The sequence below is a fragment of the Lutra lutra genome, chromosome 13, assembly GCF_902655055.1.
Source record: "Lutra lutra chromosome 13, mLutLut1.2, whole genome shotgun sequence".
Lineage (NCBI taxonomy): Eukaryota > Metazoa > Chordata > Mammalia > Carnivora > Mustelidae > Lutra > Lutra lutra.
In genome coordinates, this window is record NC_062290.1 from 7,547,006 (window position 1) to 7,566,786 (window position 19,781).

The window sequence follows — 19,781 nt, forward strand, 5'->3', positions numbered from 1 at the left end:
TATTACTAAAGAATGTCCAGTAAGCTTATTCGAAGTGGAAAACTCCACCAGTAAGATGAAAGATGACATCATCTTTTGGATTACAAAAATTACATTAGCGTACCCACATTCGGGAATAGTCTGTGTGAAGAGATACAGTGGTGTGTGGTAATCAGTCTTTGTGGGAAATGGCAGCCCACGGAGCCCAGAGAATGAATGATCCCCACTTAACTGCAGGATCACCAGCATTCATGCCGTCTCTCATGAGGCATGGAAAAGAAATTCCAATTATGTGATAAAGAAGAATTCCAATTAATTTTTTTCATGTCAAACTTCCAAACTTTTGAAGTGCAGGTGTTCAGTCTCATATCCCGTCCTGTAAATAGTCACTTGCCCTAAGGCAGTACAATAAGGATTATTTAAAAATACATTTGCCTATATATTTTAGTCTGAACATATTTGAAAGTAGGTGGACAAATGGTAAAATGTTTTATTCATTTGTAAAAATGTCTCAAGCGAGGCTGATGTGAACGTCCTTTTCAAAAGAATTATTTGAGATTATTTAATTTGGAGAGGGACCACATGTAAGATGCACTGAATTCTTCCCTTGCCTTATTTTTTTTCATATTCTATACCATTTATGTTTTTAAGAAAGATTAATCTACCTGTTTTGCCTGTTTTTTTTTTTTTCTTCTGGAATTCTCACAATTTGCTTATCAAGGCTGTTTTATAAGTATCACTAGTTTTTTTATGGAAGGCACAAGTAGAATTTTCCACACAAGTTGCTGCAACAGTAATTGGTTTTATTTTTATAAAAGCTTAGCTTTCTTATAGCGATCTCATAGATAGAGATATGTAGGTATTATATGTGGCATTAATAGTTGCTTTATTAATAGATATCTCCTGGAATGTGCCTAAGGTACAATTGGGAAAGGAGTGTAATAATTTGCCTTGGGGTGCCTGGGTGGCACAGTCGGTTTAGGGGCCCAACTCTTGGTTTTGGGTCAGGTCACGATCTCAGGGTCCTGACAATCCAGCCTTGGGTCTGGCTCTATGGTCAGCACGGCATCTGCTAACTTTCTCTCCCACTCCCCCTCTGCCCTCCCCTGTGCTTGCTCACTCATGCTCTCTCTCTCTCTCTCTCTCTCTCTCTCAAAATAAATAAATAAATCTTTAAAAAAATAATAATTTCCTCCTTGAGAACATTTTTGCCTAGGAGGAGGGCCATCTGTCTGCCTTTTAATTTCAAGGCTTAACACTTGCATCTTTTATTGTTCCTGATATCAAAGGATGAAAAGTGTTAATTAACATGCTCCCAAACATGTTTTGCTTGATGTTTGACTTGGTTTCAGGGTGTGTTTATATAGAAAATCCATTATTCTCTGTACCCTACAGAGGGCGAGAGACCTACACGGGTTTCACAGATCTAGAACTAGGGAGTTAATAGTTTTCCTCTTTTTGCCTCGGATACCCAGATTGGCTCTCTTGGTTGCCCCCAGTGGTCTCCTTCCTTCTAGGAATTTTGTGGATCTTGCTGGGGCTGTTTTACCTGTCCTCATTCTCAGTGCTGACGACACGAGACACATTATGCTGATGGCTTCTGTCTTTTATGCCCAAAATAATCACAGAATCACATGTTCTTTGCACAAACAAGTTATTCTTTGGTTTTCTGACTGCTTTTATCTGAAGGCAAATTTATAAACTAATTGCGATGGCAGGGGGAAATTAAATATGATCATCAAAATTTAATGAAGGGGCAAATTTTAGAATCATAAAAAAAATATCTTTGATGCAGCTGGGAAATGGTTCTAGGAGAGAAAATTGAAGGAGGAGATGAGGGCCCTGCACCCAAGGTTAGAGAAGGGAGTAGTCTTAAAGCTGCTCTCTGAAGAGAAGGAGCAGAGGCAGGATTGAAGCGAAGGCATGGCTTGACCGCAGAGGTGCCCTTTTTCTGCCCAGATGGACACTGTCCTCTGAAGGCCAGCCCCGTCGTGGTTCCTGCCCCAGCCTCTGGTTGACTGGGAACACTCTGGAATCCTGGTCAGCAGCCCCTGGACAGGCGCGTTTAGCCTTGGCTCTTGTCCACCCCACACAGCCAGCTCCACACCCTTCACTTCTGCGCTCTTGGATGGCCATGGGCTCCCCTGGCCCCCTGGGGACTGTGTCCTTCTGGGTCTAAGAAGGAGAAGAGTGGCTGCCGTCATGGAGGCAGAAGGAAGCAGCGTGGAAAGGAGTGGAAGAAAAGTAAGAGAAGACAATGGAGAGGAAGGGGAGTAAGCGAGAAAAAGAGAGGGTAACGCAAGGATATGAGGCTGTGTTGGGGGGACTACACGTCATCCCGCTGGTCTTTCCAGAGCTCTTTTCTCCCTGCCTGAGCTCGTCGGTTTGCCGACGTCCATCAGCAAAATGTACCCCAGTTTGACCGTGTAGATGCCGCTCCCGCAGCCGCGCTCACCATCTCCATATCCCGGTACGCCACACGCTCCTCACCAACCCCATCAGCGGCGTCGTAAGGCAACTCTGATGACCGTTCGCTTTTGTTTTTGGGTTTTTTTTAGGCAATATTGGATGTTGTTGTGAATCTTCAGTTTAGCCTGATAGAAAAACTGTGGCAAACATTCTGGCGCTATTCTCCCTCGACTCCGACCGACGGCACTACCATCACTGAATCAAGGTCAGAATCAATAGGCTTTTCCGATTCATGTTCATGGCTGAGTAGATGTCACAGCTAATAAATGAGAGATCTGTATACCAGTTGTGAACCTTACCTGATAACATTAAATGAATAGATTGAGATGAACCACAAACCGCTCTCTCGAGGCTTCCGTGTGTGTGTCGTAGCTCCCATTTTGATCGATCTGGGGGACCGTGGTCGAGCTATTTCATCCTCAGGGAATGAGTATCGTATCTGCCCTTCATACCGTCCGAGTGTGTGATGGCGCCTCGGCAGCTCTGGGGGACTGTTGTGTGTATCCGGCCGCAGGGCGCCAGGGCAGTGGTGGTGTAGTTCTAACCTCAGTGATATTTGCTAAACTAAAACTATTTTTAAAGTCCATTTTCTTTTTTATCCTCATTTGCCATCTATTCATTTGCTACATTTATTCACACCAGCAATCTGAGTGAAATAGAAAGTCGACTTCCGAAAGCAAAGCTGATAACTCTGTGCAAACATGAGTCTATCCTGAAATGGATGTGTAACTGTGACCATGGGATGTACCAGGCTTTGGTGGAGATTCTCATCCCCGACGTGCTTAGACCTATTCCTAGTAAGTTAAATGCAGACGAGTACGGATGCTTTTGTTCTCATACATTCCACCCAAGTAGTTTGGGAAAGTGACGTTGCAATCTAGGGTGATTCTAATCTCATTTAGATTTGCCAATTTAAAAAAAAAAAAAAAAAGAAGAGAAAAAGAAACATGCAACACAAGAGTTTTGCACGAAAGCAGCCTAGAGCAAAACTGTAGGGAACCGGGCAAAAAAAAAAAAAAAAAAAAAAAAGATCTGTTCTCCAATCGTTCATTTTCTTTTCGACAGAAAAGACAACTTATGGGTGTGACAGCCCCAATAACTAATTGCAAGAACACTCCCAGGCCAGGCAACCTTGTAAAGATTATTCTACCCAAGGACACAGTTTCCTTCAGAAAGCCAAAAGTTTTTGAAATCTGTAGACCAGCCTCTTTCATGGTTGCTTTTGATTTGAAATGAATTTAGCTTGGTTTCCACTGAAGTTGAATTCCTATATAAAAGCATTTACTTTGTCCCGTCCGTCATGTTGAGAACTACAAATGCAGTTTCCATTAACAGTAACGGTTAACCAGCATGGTGAGCGAAAGGTCTCTGTGTACAACTGCACGAGCATTGTATTCCCACCGTGAGGCAAATAGGAGTTACACAGATAAGTTAGATGACTTTTTTTTCTGTGATGTTGTTGATGAAACTACCTTGTGGCCAACAAAGCTATTTCTGCAAGTGTCAATATAAACGCTAGTGTGGATGCTTGTGTGTCCGAGGCAACTGGAAGGATTTTATACCAACATCTTCATGAGCACCTAGTGACCTTAGCTTTTATTTATTTTTTTTTTTTAAAGATTTTGTTTATTTATTTGACAGAGAGAGAGAAAGAGAGATCACAAGTAGGCAGAGAGAATGGAAGGGAAGCAGGCTCCCCGCCTAGCAGAGAGCCCGATGTGGGGCTCCATCCCAGGACCCTGGGATCATGACCTGAGCTGAAGGCAGAGGCTTTAACCCACTGAGCCACCCAGGTGCCCCAATGACCTTAGCTTTTAATGAAATGGGACAGAGTTTCCACTCCGCAGTGACATAATAAGGTAAAAGCAGTCTCATAGCTCATGAAATTGGCAACCGTGTACTTCAAGTGCACCATTCACCAATGATTTATATTAAATCATAACAAAACAAGAAGGAAGGAGTTAGTAGAAGAAAAGGTGAAGATACCAGCATTTGTATGTCTATGCTTTCTTTTTTCTCAATATGATAAACAACAGTGGAAGATAGGAGTGCTTTCGTATGTTTCCCACCATCTTGAAATACATGCTTAGCCACTCGTTTACATATAATATCAATAAACATGTGTATATGGCTCTAGAAATAAGTTTTTAAAAAAAAGAAATCCAACCATCAGTGTCTCACATTTTTATAAATTGGTAATATTTTCCACTCTCTCTGCGCCATGTTTCCTGACAGTTGACTAAAAGTGATGTCGTCATGGAAAATTTCCATGCGTGTATTCTCTACCGATGTACATTCCAGAATCTCGATTTTCCTTGTTTTTCTCCTGCTCCCTGTGCCCTGAGTGATAATCTCTAGAGATTTTTAAGAGAAGTTGCGTAGGGCTGGCTCCTTAGCCTGTGACATCTTTGCCCCCCGCCCCAAGTACCATTTTTCTCATGAAGTACAAGAAGAGAGATCTGTGAGCTCTTTCTTGTTTGAGGCGAACCAACAACATCAACTTCATTAAAAAATTCTGAAATCTTTTGCTTCTGTTACACCACAGGACTTGTGCAGTCAACAGTTCCCTAACCTAAATCATGTATCCGTTTTAGCTGACTCTCAGCCTCATAATTTTAAGTGCACGATACACTTGACCTTTCTTTTTTCTTTCTTTCTTTATTTTTTTGCAAATTTTGATTCGAAAACCAATTTATTCTGTCAGGAAGTCTGTCTCTACATTTAACAGACAACTCAACTTCAGGAATTTACAGATGGCCATAATTTTAGAGTTTCTGTGACATTATAAGGGACATTAACGTGCTAGCCTACAGCGTACATTTAAAAATTTAATTCTGATTCTATAAGAAGACCTCACAAAACAAAGCTTAAAATACAGCTTAAATAGCTATCTTCTGATCGTGTACATTTTAATATAAAATCACAAGCAGGTTGAGACAAGTTAGCTGTGGAATAGTTTTAAATTTTAAACCATCCATTCATGAGAAAAAGTTGTCAGAGTCAATCTGCACAATTTGATCTGACACAAATCCCTATAGAGAGAGCAAACTTAATTTTATTTTTAAAAATTATATTTTCCTGGCTACTAGTACTTCACTCTACCATTTACTGTCCAGATGGGATTCCTTTTTTTAGCCAAAAAAAGTCTGCATATCACACTAATTTGAAGTCAGCTTGAAGCTACTATATTCTAAAATACATTTATCTGAAAATGAAAAGCAGTTAAGTGTAAGAATTGTATAAGAACTCAACTGGTAACACTTATGTACAATTATGAGTATACGTAAAAGTGGCCCCAAATGTCGTTTAATACAAGAAAGTAAAAATGTATAGTCATTTGATTAAAAAAAAAAAATTTATCTTATGATCTTCCCAGCAGCAAATTTGTCTAGATAAAACAAGACCCATACTCAGTATTTTTTTTTAAAGTAACTTCTCTTAGTTCTTGTTTTTTTTTATGCAGATCAAATAATTATTATATATTAATAGTAGAAAATATGCAAAATACAGATAGCGCAGTTGAATTTTGAACAAAATTTTCCCGAGTTTCAAAAAGGGTCGTTAAATTTTTTTTCACTCTTTTTCATTTCCATTCATGCCTGCCCTCCATGGTTCTAGTACATAAGACAGCAGAAGAATTTTTTTTTTTCTTTTTTCCTTTTTTGGCTCAAATGGGAAGCTTTGGAAATTTCACAAGATTAGTTCTCAAGAAATTTCCAACTCAGTGTTTCCAGTAGATGATTGTCATGGTTAAGAGTCGATACTTCTTCAAAATTTAGTCATTTCAACCTCTCTTCTGTCATTTGGCCAGTTGGAAAAAAAATGATTTTAAAAATCAATTGTTTTTATGATTGGGTCATTACAATTTGTATCTTTCACAAGCAACTTGAGCAAGCTAAATTATTTCTAGCCCTGCTTTTCCAAAAGTATTAGAGAAGCATGTCAGACTCATTTGAGTGCAGGAAGAAAAACCAAGAAATTTAATCCCAGCATCAATATTAATATTCTTGGGAGCTTTGAGAAAAATGTAACTTCCGGGTTTCTTGTAGGAGACTCCAAATTATAATGTCTACCACATTAGAGGGAACCCACAGAACTTTCTTTCATGTTGTGGGTGTTTCAACCACTTATCTATTAAATGTCTGAAACCACTCCCTACACTGGGGAGCCTTGGGTACAGATGAAGTAAAATACTGAATGACTTGTTGACCAAGCGAAAAATTCTCTGTTTATTATATTATACAACCCATCTCAGGAAGCAGGTCCCTTCTTGGAAAAGAGTTGTAGTCATTCCTGGTAACTGTTGATGCTTCTAGTCATTTTATGACCACCATAAAAACTACTCTCGTGGGACCCAGTCCTCTTTCAGATCTTAACAGATAGGTGACGAATACGGAATGGACTGTTTTAGGGATCTCTTTAGAATATTGGTCTCTGGGGACAGCAACTATATCACCCTGATCTTTTATCTCTACCTACCAAGTGAAACGGTGAATAGTTGTCTGAAATTTTCAAGTCAGGCAATTTTAATTTTTACCTTACTTTTCAACCAGAGTAAGAGAGAACCACTCCCTGAGTATATTCTAGAATGGATAGATGTGTAGAGAAAGGGAGAAAGCTTTTCCTTGTTTCCTTTTTAACTAAAGAAAGGAAAATAGATTCAGAGCTTGAAAAAATCAGGATGAAGAATTTACAAAGAAAGTACTTAGCCCTTGAGCATTAAGCTGCTAACGAAAAGGCTGTTTTGTCTAAGGTAGAAAATTCCACAAGTATATTCACAACTGGTATATGTTGCTGTCAGCAAAAATGTTTGAATGTTTGCATTTCCTAACAAAGTGTCATAAATATCTGGGAACAAAACAACTTTAAAACCAAACCAAACCAAACAAAAAAGCCCAAAATGCAATTCTTGGATGCTTTCAAAGTTAGGAATTGTATTTAACGTAAAAGTCTCATCAATGAGGACAGTATAAGATCTGTGTGATTTCAGATGTCATGTATGCATGTTTTTCTCTTCCCCGGGAATACAGATTAACATCCTTTGGTGTCTTTTTCGTTCTGCTTTTATTCTTCAACATTTAGGTGCCTTGACCCAAGCCATTCGAAATTTCGCAAAAAGCCTTGAAGGTTGGCTTTCCAATGCCATGAACAATATCCCACAGAGAATGATACAAACCAAGGTAAGTTAGTATGTGTTTGCCTTTTCTTCTGTTTTTAGGAAACTGTTCTGAGATGTGAAGTTTAGATCTGTCCTGTTAAATGGTGTCATGTACGATGTTGGTATCAGAATATACTGAGCTTTTCAAACTTTTTTTTCTACTTGGGCTATATAACCATGTAATCAAGCATGTGCACGAGAGATGGCGTTTGATATTACTCCTTCCGAAGGGACTAAAGAAGCGTTTAAAGTGTGGAGTATTTGTAAGCCCTTTTTCAAAGTGTATATTTCAGATTGTATATTTCAGATATATTTCAGTGTATTTATCATTAATTTCAAAAACGAAAAAGAAGAGCCCGGAATGTTCAAATAGTTTCCACTTGAGGGAGTTTTAGATTTTTGTTTTTTAAGTCCCGAACTACACTCATTTATAATGTGAAACGTTCATGTACATTTAATATCCTTTTGATTTTCAGGATTTTTTTTTTTTTTGAACACTGGAGAATGCTTAAAGTGAGCAGTTATCTCATAATTGATGGTGTTTATCTGGAATGTGGGTTGTATGGCTCCAGATATGACTTGTGATCTCCACTGTGTGCCCTGCTCACTTTGTTACTTTAGGTTAGTCTGTGAACGTATCCTATGGCAAGATCCGACTGATTCTGTCTAAACTTTGTATCAAAAGTTACACTTCTGGCTTTTTCTCAATGGCTATGTCCACTGTCCTCAGCCGTACAGCTTGCCTTTCAGTGTGGGGACACAGTCGATAAGTTGACCTTCTTGTAACTGACAGGCCTCTTTGGGAACACAAGTCACTCCTAGTTCCTTCTGCTTTGACCCAAGATGTGCAGTATCACTTTCCAAAACATAAAGAAAAAACAATCAAACAAAAAAATAAAATACACAGCAGGGACGTTTCATGGATATGCCCACCTTAGATCACTGCTCTAGAACTATGCTGTCAATGCAGTAAGGGGAGCCACAATGGCTATTTAAATTTGAATTTGAATTTGAAATTTAATTTAAGTTAAAGTTTTTGTTCTCCAGCCACACTAGCTAGCTGTGTTTCAGGTGTACCACAGCTCCATGTGGCCAGTGGCTACCATATTTGGCAGCACACCTACAGAGCATGACCATAATTGCAGAAAGTTCTAGAGTGCCACATTGAGGTGGGCAAAGGAAGGAGGTACTGTTTGATTATGATGGTTCCAGGAATGCTTTCCAGTTTGCTGACTTAGTCATATTCACATTAGAACGTCAAACAGCTGAAAGGACCTTCCTTCCCAGTTTATGGAAGTGAATGTAGTAGCAATCTAATTGCAACATTGGCCAATTTCATTGGTCCCCAGAGTTGATGTGGATGATCTGCCTTGGGGGACAGTGTCTTCTGCTTTTCTTCTGTCACTCATGTACAGCCTGTTTTCATCTGAGCACTCAATCAATGAAAATAATCTGCCCCAACAGAGGAAAGAGCCTAATTTGGTTATGACGGGCCCTTGCTATCAAACCTGCCCCACCACCATAACATAGTTTAGGTGCAACCTTGAGCCATCTGCTTAACCCCTTTAAGTCACGATGTGTGTCCCATGTGACAGTTATGAGAGTTCAGGTGATATATGTGAGGCACTGAACATGGTGTCTGGCACTTAGTTTGTCCTCGGTTAATAGAAACCACAGAAATGGAAAAAAGTGTAAGACCTCTTCCAACTTCCACATAGTCCCAAAACATCTCACTATTAAGACAGAGCATCCTTTGACCTTTGAACACCCTGGACGAGACTGTTCAATCAGCTGCTTCTTACATACCGCTTGTCACTTAATGACATGACATGCAGTCCTGTAGATATGTTAAAAATGCTCATTAGATTTACTGTGCATGTGACAGATTTCCATGAGATCGTGAGATTTAGATATTTACCTAGACTTTTTTTTTTTTTTTTTACATTATCTTTGCTATCTTTCAGTGTAACCTGTTTCATTGAGGGTCTCAGCAGGAAGCAAATGGTAGATCCAAGGGGAGAATAACTGAAAAGAATTTAAGAAGGGTCTATTCCCAAAGATGTGAGCAGTTAAGAAAACTCAGAGGACTGGTAAATCACCCTGGGGCTGGCAACAGTGGGGAGACATGAGCTTCCCTAGATCTGAAGGGGAAAGAGGTAAAAGTTATGGCATTAGGACATCATCTCCTTCCCTCAAGGACTGTGTGGCCTTAGTCCAAGAAAGCAAGCTTTGACGAAACGTGGAGAGAGCAGAGGTTGTAGGGGAATAAATTCTCTGAACACTCTTTCTTTTCCCCCATCGTTCTGTTCTTCCACTGCGTATCATTGGCCAAACCCAACTGGAAGCCAAAATGTAAGGGCAGCGCTTAATGTCCATTCAGGGCAGCCTTCCTGGGCAGAGGAGCCTGGAGAAGAATGGCAAGTAGATGTCGAGGAGCAAATGGAGAAATCGTGGATGGCTCTTGTACCGAAATTCCGATCGTGCAAAAGAATTCTTGTTGCCGATGTCTGATAAGTTTATTGGCTATGTATTTGCTAATACGAAAAACACCTTCTCTAAAATAAAAGCCGTAAGAGCGAATCTGGATGACAGTGCTCTGAAGATAAAAGATAAAAATCTTTTATCCATTTAAAAAAGTGAGATGGCACATTTCGGTTTCCCAAATAAAAAGGGGGAAAAATGGCATTACTGAGTTTATATTGACAGTTCTACAGAGAGTAAAAGAGAAATGAAAATCAACACTTTTCCTGCTTCCCTAGACAAAGTCGTTTCTTGCAAGATTAGTTTAATTAATGCAGCACTCAGATGTCGAAGAACATGGGAGTTTGTTTTAGTCTTGACCTCTACCTACTCAAAAGGAAAATAATACTTGGTTTTGAGATTTAAATGCTATAATTTACAAGTAACCTCTCCCACAAAATGAGTTCGAAATAAGTATCAGAGGGAAGCAGTTATAATTTGGCAAGGGAATAAAGATTTGAAGATTGCGGCGGTCTCTTTTCCTGGAATGGAAAGCTACCCGGTTTTGATGGGATTTCTTTCTAGGTTGCCGCTGTAAGTGCCTTTGCCCAGACTCTGCGAAGATACACATCGCTCAATCACCTGGCCCAGGCAGCTCGTGCAGTGCTCCAGAACACTTCCCAGATCAACCAGATGCTCAATGACCTCAACCGTGTCGACTTTGCCAATGTCCAGGTACTCTGCTTTCTTTCAAAATATCTCTTGGAAGGAAAGACACCCCATTTTTTCTTGCTCTTTCCTACGTTTCCTCAAGGCACAGACAGCATCTGTGGTCCTGTGTTCTGAAAGAGGGGAATCTGACCCAGCCGGGCCTTTACTGCTCGTCTGTCTCGTAGTCTGCTGAGATGTATTGTACTCAATGTGACATATGTCAGCAGGGTTTGCTAATTACTGGAGTCAGGACAGTCACAGCCATGGAAGTTAGGTAGGCAAGAGATTAAACTCTTCCATCTGCTAGCTGTGCAATCTTGGACAAGTTGCTTAACTGCTCTGGGCTTTCCCCTTTCCACCTTACAACATCTGTCTGAGATAATTGTTACATATTTAGTAATACATGAAGTCCTTTGTGCTGTAACACACAAGAGATTTATGTTTTTAATAGTTCCCCACCTTGGGGTGCCTGGGTGGCTCAGTAGGTTAAGTGCCTGCCTTTGGCTCAGGTCATGATCTCAGGCCCCTGGGATCCAGCCCTGCATTGGGCTCCTTGCTCAGCAGGGATCCCCTCTCCCTCTGACCCGCCTCCCTACTTGGGTGTGCTCACTCACTCTCGCTCTTTCTCTCTCTGTCTCAAATAAATAAATAAAATCTTTAAAAAAAAAATAGTGCCCCATCTTGAAAGAACTAAGAACACTTAGAAACTATTTCAGAGCATCTGGTAAACACTTGTTCATTTGCAAAGAATTAGTAGCAATATATTTGGCTCTTTTGTTTGTCCCAGTGGAAAAAAAAAGGTCTTTTAACCTTGCGATCAAACTATTTACTTATACTTTAAAGTACACTTATAAAGACAGGCAATTTAGGAATATTATTATGAACTCCCACAAATATTTTATTTCAGATATTAAAATAATGAAACTAGTTGTTACCATATAAAAATAGCACATTGCTCAAAGCAGAAGCAACAGAAGAAAGAAAAAAAATACCTAAACTGAACATGACCAAAATGAAAGATTTTTGTGCTTCAAGAGATGAGCAAGAAAGTGAAATGACAACTAATGGAATTGAGAACATTTTTGCAAATTATCTATCTGATACAAATTTATATCTAGAATATATAAAGAACTCTTACAACCCAACAATAGAAAGACAGCCCAGTTTGAAAAGGGCAAAGATCTGCATAGCCATTTCTCCAAAGAAGACAGACAGATGGCCAGTAAGCCCCTGTAAAGATCATGAATGGAATTGGCACTGGGGAAATGCAGCTCAGAACCACAGTGGGATTTTTACTTCATCCACACTGAAATGGGTATAATCAGACAGATAATCGCAGAAAGAAGGGAGTTTAAGGTGGAATATGCTACCTTAAGAAAGGGATTACTGATTAAAATGAACAGTGTGAGAAGTGAGACCCAAGATGTAGGGGAAAGGAAGGGCACTGCACGGAAGCCCACGCACCACTGACTAGAATGTCAAATGCAGCCACTTTGGAAAACAGTGTAGCAGTTTCTGCAGGGGTTGACGTAGAGTTCCCGTATGACTTAGCAACTTCACTCCTGGACCAAGAGAAACAAAATCAAGGCCACGTAAAACTTGTACATGGATGTTCATAGCAGCATAATTCACCTTCGCTGCATGACCATGGAAACAACCCAGATGGCCGCTAACTGATGAGTACATAACATATTCACGCAGTGGAACATTATGTGGCATCAAAAAGAAATGAGGTTCTGACACTTGCTACATTGTGAATGAACTTTGAAGATACTATGCTAAGGGAAAGAAGCCAAACGCAAAGGGTCACATAGTGCATGATTCCTTTTATATGGAATGTGCAGAATAGATAAGTCTATAAGAGATAGAAAATAGGTTCTTGATTGCCTGGGTTCTAGGGACTGGGAATTGAAAGGTGACAGATTGCAGGGGGTGGTCTTTTGGGGGACATGAAAACATTCTAAAATCATGATAGGTGGACAACTCTGAATGTTCTACAAGAAGCCATTGAGTGATATATTTTAAACGAGTGAATTTTTTGATATGAGAATTATATCTCAGTAAAACTTAAACAATGCCTTTGCTTTAAAATAAACCACCAATTACTCCTGTTTTCTAGAAATTTTAACCTGCACGTCTGGTCTGGTTTTACCATTTCATTATATCAAAAAGTAATATTTGGGCCTGATTCACTTTGGGATGCAGTAATTAGTTAAGTTTGTTCTGACTTTCATGGATTGGGCTCAAACTGCTGGTTATGTGAAGTCTTTTTTTTTTTTTTAAGGTTTTATTTATTTATTTGACAGACAGAGATCACAAGTAGGCAGAGAGGCAGGCAGAGAGAGAGGAGGAAGCAGGCTCCCCGCCGAGCAGAGAGCCCGATGCGGGGCTCGATCCCAGGACCCTGGAATCATGACCTGAGCCGAAGGCAGAGGCTTTAACCCACTGAGCCACCCAGGCGCCCCTGGTTATGTGAAGTCTTAAAAAATCTGCCTTTCTATGTATCTGTGTGTTTATCTATGTAAAAACATGTTTAAATACACAGGCAAACACAAAATGTCTATAAGAACAAACTGTCTCAGGCTTTGCAAAGCCATTAGCTTAACATAGTTCAATGAAATTTACGTTAACTGGTTTTAGTGAGACTATTAGAAGTTCATATTGCCTGAAAATTTATCCTGTTATTGCTTTCACATCTCCATTCAGAAGAGATACTTTAAAAAGCACCTTTAGGGGCACCTGGGTGGCTCAGTGGGTTAAAGCCTCTGCCTTCGGCTCAGGTCATGATCCCGGGGGCTCTCTGCTCAGCAGGGAACCTGCTTCCTCCTCTCTCTCTGCCTACTTGTGGTCTCTGTCAAATAAATAATATCTTAAAAATAAATAAATAAAAATAAAAAGCACTTTTAAAAAAGTCGAAGTGGTAAGGCAACCTGTGGTTTCAAATGTGACATTAAGTTCCAGAACAGAAAATAGAAAGAATACTTCCTGGTAATATCTGAGAAAGGTCTTCTGTTCCGTATGTATACTCGTGTATCTGCGACCCTGTGAAGTATTTATGCAAATGAGTTCCTCCTGGTTGTAACTGCCCACTTTGGGATCATCTTTGCATTTAAATGGTGGATTTTATCTCTGCTCTGCTCTTCCTCCCCAACCAACTCAGGCTCCCTTTTCCCTTCTTCTGGAGTGTTCTTGGGTCTGCATGACAGTTATCAGTGCTGATACCTGGGTGACTCACCTCTGTCCTCTGAGACCCTTTCCTTTCTTCAGAGGACCAGGAGCACAGTGGCCTGTCTTCCCACCACCTTCCTTCTCACACTGTGTTCATTTTGATCAGTTTTCTCTTTCTTAGGGTATCGTGTTCTCCACCTTTGACTCCCTTTCCTTCCTTTTCTGTTGGGAGCTTGGCTCGGTTTTCGTAGCGTCCTCTGGATTCTCCATCCTCTGCCTCTCCTTGCACTTTTGTCACTCTCTCCTGGTCATCTGGACGTCGTCCCTGGCCCTTCCAAAGGGACCTCAGCAACAGGGACATGTGTGAAGGTGGTGTTCTTGCAATAAAGGGACTGTAATGTTTAACAAGGAGATGACTCTTCAGTGTCAATATTATAATGCTCTTAAGAAGCTTGAAAATACTAATAGAGGTTTCCTTCAGGACATCCATAAATCTTTTTCACCACTTCGTTCTTCTCTAATTTTAACTCCTCTTTCACTCAGGCATTCAAAATACCCTATCTAGGGGCAGGCGTCTGGGTGGCTCAATCCGTTAAGCACCTGACTCTCTATTTCAGCTGGGGTCCTGATCTTGAGTTGTGAGATTGAGCCTGAGTCCCTCTGCTCTCAGCAGGGGGTCTGCTTGAACTTTCTCTCCCCTCCCTCCGCTGCTCCCCCCACTTGTGCTGTCTCACTCTCTCTCTCAAATACATAAACAAATCTTACTAAACAAAGATCAGCTGGGGTGCCTGGGTGGCTCAGTGGTTTAAGCCTCCTCCTTTGGCTCCAGTCATGATCTCAAGGTCCTGGGGATCGAGCCCTGCATCGGGCTCTCTGCTTAGCAGGGAGCCTGCTTCCTCCCCCCCCCCTCTGCCTGCCTCTCTGCCTACTTGTGATCTCTGTCAAATAAATAAATAAAATCTTTTAAAAAATCATCTTTCTACTGCAGTATAATTGGTTTTCTTTTATTTAATTGATAACATTGCAGTGGTATCGTTTTTGTGTGTAAATAAATAGTTTTTCATCCACATTATGGGCAAATAGCTTTGGTGGGTTGACCTGATAACTTATCCATTGTGCACACTTATGTTTGCTTATTTAAAAGATACTCTGATTGTGACGCAACCGACTCCTTATCATTTTGGATATAATTTATTTGTAAGTGAAGAACATCTTTAATGTTCATCTTAGCTTTTTCCCTTTATAGAGCTGAAAAGTCCAAATTCCTTTCACAAGGGAATATTTATAGAGTACTCTATTGTTAATGTATTTTCAGTCTCCAAAGTAGTAAAATGATGTATAATGTAAAGTAATTTGAAAAGCCAGAATAATGCCCTGTGGTTTTATTTTTTTAAGTCAGTGTTCAGTCCCAATCACCCTCTCTTTCCTAAAACTGTCTTCCAAGTAAATAGTGAGTTTGAATTTATGTTATGAAAGGAAATTGAATTCCTCCAAGGAAGCCAGTGAGTTCCTCCCCCCAGCCCCCACCCCAGTTATCAACACACAAACAAAAAACAACCCACCCTCCCTACAATGAATACAGAGTTTCAGTTTTGCAAAATAAAGAGTTGATTGCATTTTAATATATAATATATATATTATTTTATATGTATTTTTAATATTTTATATATATTAATATATAATATATAAATATATATTTGAAATGAAAGAGTTGATTGCATTATAATATATAATATATAAATTATAATTATATTTCATTTATGATTATATTTCATAAAATAATATATTTCATAAATTATGAAATGTTTTCATATATTTCATATAAAATAATATATTTTATATAAAATGATTTTCATAAATTATGAAATTATGAACATATTTCATAAATAAATATATTCCATTTATGAAAATGAAAGAGTTGATTGCATTATAAGGAGCATATAGTTAACACTCCTGTACTGTACTCTTAAAAATGGTTAAGATGATAAACTTATGTTATTAGTTTTTATCACAATTTTAAAAATGCTTAGGCATTAATGAAAGAGAACAAAAACAACCTTCCCTATCCTTTCTTTGATGCCTAGATTCTTCCCTGGATACTCTCCTGGACTCTTAATATAAAATTTCAGAGTCATCTGACAGTGTGTGTTGGAAGTGTTTAACTATTATTCTTATATAATTCTATCATAAAGGAGTAAATGCAGACTTTGCAAAGATGTCGCTTCAAGATGGCTAATTCCAGCATTTTACCTAATAGTGAAAAATCATAATGAACATGAATGTCTGTGTGGAATTGATTATGAAAATAATGGTATATTCATGCGTTAAAGCAAATTCAGTCATTCAACAATTAAATATAGCTCTACATTTGCCTACATGGAAATTCAGTTATCTTATATATATCATATATAAATTCAGTTCTCATAAGAGAAACTAAGCAGAATCTCTACTCGAATGTATAATGTGGTCCTTTTTTATTTTAAATATTTATATATGCATAAGCACATAGTGCATGCGAATCGTTTAAAAGCATGTTTTAGTTATCTCTTAGTGTTGACATCTTAGATATTCCTAATATTTTGTTCCTTTGTGCTCAGTCGTATTTTCAGTTTTTTCTAGAATTATATTTATAGTGTACTTTAAACTTTGAAAGTGATTCTTAGAAGTTATATCTGAAAGACTTTATGGTTAATTAGATCAGAGAAGGATAGCGGATGGCGTCATTTATTGAAAATTAAGAAGGAACTGTAGGTTTACCTAGGGAAATAGAATAAATTCAGTTTGGGCATTTTGTTTTTAAAATGCCTCCCAGGGCGCCTGGGTGGCTCAGTGGGTTAAGCCGCTGCCTTCAGCTCAGGTCATGATCTCAGGGTCCTGGGATCGAGTCCCGCATCGGGCTCTCTGCTCAGCAGGAAGCCTGCTTCCCTCTCTCTCTCTCTCTCTGCCTTCCTCTCTGTCTACTTGTGATCTCTCTCTGTCAAATAAATAAATAAAATCTTTAAAAAAAAAAATTAAAATGCCTCCCAGTTGAAATGTCTCTTGAATAGGTAATGTCTGTACCATGAGAAGAGACATGGGAACCAGAGAATGAAGATGAGGGGTTTCCTCAGCGGAAGCTGTCTGTGTGAGTGGACTCACCCTCCGACAGCTCGTGGCATGGAAGCTATACACACCCTTTCCAGAAAATTACACACGTGATCACAATGTTTTAGAGGTAGAATTAAGACCTTCACAGACACCCCTCCACAGGAGCTTTTCTTGAAAACATTTTCTCGTTGCAGTGAACGCAGCTTAAAAATTCTTGTCACATCACATTTCTCTGTTTTATACTTCGGGAAAATGAGGCCTACATAGATCACACGAGTTGCTTGAGGTGGGTTTAGCTGACACACGCCCTGCATTAAAGTCCATGTCCTCTGACTCTCAGTCAAACATTATATTCCCAATAATTATGTTTTGACCCTGAGAGTGTATATTTCTTTAATTTTTAAATATAACACAGGGACACTTGCGTGGGTCAGTCGGTGAAGCGTCTGCCTTCGGCTCGGGTCACGATCCCGGGGTCCTGGGATGAGCCCTGCGGTTACCTTCCTGCTCAGTGGGGAGCCTGTGTCTCCCTCTGCTCCTCCCCCTGCTCCCCTGCTCCTACTAAAGAGATGAAATCTAAGAAATAAAATATAACACAGCCCTGGAAATGTCACAAAACTTAGAGCAACTACTGAAAAGCAGCTTTAAAGGTTTCTGTTCCAGGGGCGCCTGGGTGGCTCACTGGGCTAAGCCTCTGCCTTCAGCTCAGGTCATGATCTCAAGGTCTTGGGATCGAGCCCCGCATTGGGCTCTCTATTCAGCAAGAAGCCTGCTCTTCCCTTCCCTTCTGCCTACCTCTCTGCCTACTTGTGATCTCTCTCTCTCTCTCTCTGTCAAATAAATAAAATCTTAAAAAAAAAAAAGGTTTCTGTTCCCATTGCTGTTCCTGAACTGAAACTTCCCAGTGAGATGCAGAAGGGAGACTGTTGTAATTGAATTCCTAGGCAGGTAGATGTCTACCTTTTCTCTAAAGTAGTTTTGTGGCCGTTGTTACTGTTGTTTTCAGTTCCACGAATTAATTTGCATTCGTACCCTCGCCTCAGTAGCCCTGGAGATTTTGGTTCCTGATCCATAAAACTCAGACAGCACATGCTCCCACCTCCTACCACTCCAGGCTTGTTTCTTTTTAATCCTGAGGGAACACTTTTGGTCAATCGAATCTGCTTTTCCATCTGACTTTCCCTAAATCTTCTCAAAAGGATTGATTGGCTTTAAAGTTTTCTCTGATTGTGGGGTGAGGTGGAGCGGGGAGAAAATGAGGGAGAGCCGACTTTTGAAGGCAGACCCCGTACACTGTCAGTTCAGCCACTCTTTCTCTTTAGATGATCGTGTATTTGAGTCCTTCACGTGGACTAGCTGATGTGGAAAAACCAAGTCACGCTTCCGTGTCGTGTCTCGTTTTCAGGCGCAGAGGCGGTGCTGGTTTTCTTAACGACCCACAAGTGGTCCTTCGTTTTCTTAATTCATGTCGTTGTTGGAAGCTGTCCTTGTAATTTCCTGTTCACGAGCAGGGTCTGTGTGCCGACCTTCAAGGGAAAGATGCTGAGTTGAAGTTTCCCTTTGCTTTCCGTGTCCTGTCCCAGGAGCAGGCTTCTTGGGTGTGCCAGTGTGATGACAACATGGTCCAGAGACTAGAGACAGACTTCAAGATGACCCTCCAGCAGCAGAGCACCCTGGAGCAGTGGGCCGCGTGGCTGGACAACGTGATGATGCAGGCGCTAAAACCGTACGAGGGAAGGCCCAGTTTTCCTAAAGCTGCCCGGCAATTCCTGCTAAAATGGTCTTTCTACAGGTATTGTCTCACTTTTTCCTGAGCTTTATGTATTGTTCATGTTCTGCAAATAGGCGTGCTTCCCAGACGGGGTAAAGAAACGAATGGAGACTTGGTTTGGAAATTCCCCCATCGCTATTACCTTCAGCCCACCTCGGTGATTCTAGCCTCGTCGAGTCGTACCAGCAGGTTTATGGGGATAAACCCTCTCGTTTGGGAATCGAAGCCTCCTGCTCCCAGCCCTGGCATTCCCAGGTGGGAGGTCTCAGGCACCAGTCCAGAAGACAAATTCAGCAACAGACAGAAAAGGGCCCAGCTCCCTCCCTCTTGCAGACGTACATTATTTGGGCCTCTGTGGTGAAGACTTAACCCCACTCTCCTCCTGATTTGCTGGTGTGGGTGATTTGCGAGCTGCGGTCACTCGACCAGGAGCATCACTTTCACTTGGAGGGAACGCTCAGGCCACTCCCCTAAATCTGCCAGAATCAGGAACTATAGTGCTTAAAAGCCATCTGTGCTTTTAAGAAAGTCTTTTAAGTGGTGGTGATGCAAGCTCAGAACCATCCAGTTCATTTCTTAATTTTATCAGCTACAACTGTTTTCAAACCTAGCTGCACATTAGAATTAGTGTAAAAACAATACAAATTGGAGGAACGTCCCCCAACCCTATTGATCTGAAAATCTTGATGCGTGGATGGGAGTGATTAGGAAATGAGGTCGTCAGAAATTTGGTCTTCAGAGAGCTTCCTCCTGGTGATTCTAACCCATAGCCAGTTTAAGAACCAATAATCAGTAGATGGTACACTATGAATCCCTTATTGACTAAAATTGTATATGTATGTTTCTGTCGACATGGAACCCCAGAAGAGAAAACCTTTCAGGTGACATGATATGTGATATCAAGGGTCGGGATGAGTTGTTGGCCATAGGTCTGCCCTAAGGATTAAAAACAGAGCCTGTGTACATGGGCTTATATAC

At 40.3% G+C, this 19,781-nt stretch overlaps 1 protein-coding gene across 9 annotated transcripts in view; it reads left to right on the plus strand.

Annotated features, from left to right (window-relative positions):
- The window catches only part of RFX3 (regulatory factor X3), a 290,084-nt gene that overhangs the window by 238,075 nt on the left and 32,228 nt on the right, over positions 1-19,781 (plus strand). For all 9 annotated transcript variants that reach the window (XM_047699486.1, XM_047699480.1, XM_047699483.1 and 6 more), the window contains 5 exons: positions 2,538-2,653; positions 3,091-3,245; positions 7,531-7,628; positions 10,652-10,801; positions 18,616-18,824. In XM_047699486.1, coding sequence (XP_047555442.1) covers positions 2,538-2,653; positions 3,091-3,245; positions 7,531-7,628; positions 10,652-10,801; positions 18,616-18,824 — 728 coding nt within the window. The remainder of the gene's footprint in view (positions 1-2,537; positions 2,654-3,090; positions 3,246-7,530; positions 7,629-10,651; positions 10,802-18,615; positions 18,825-19,781) is intronic.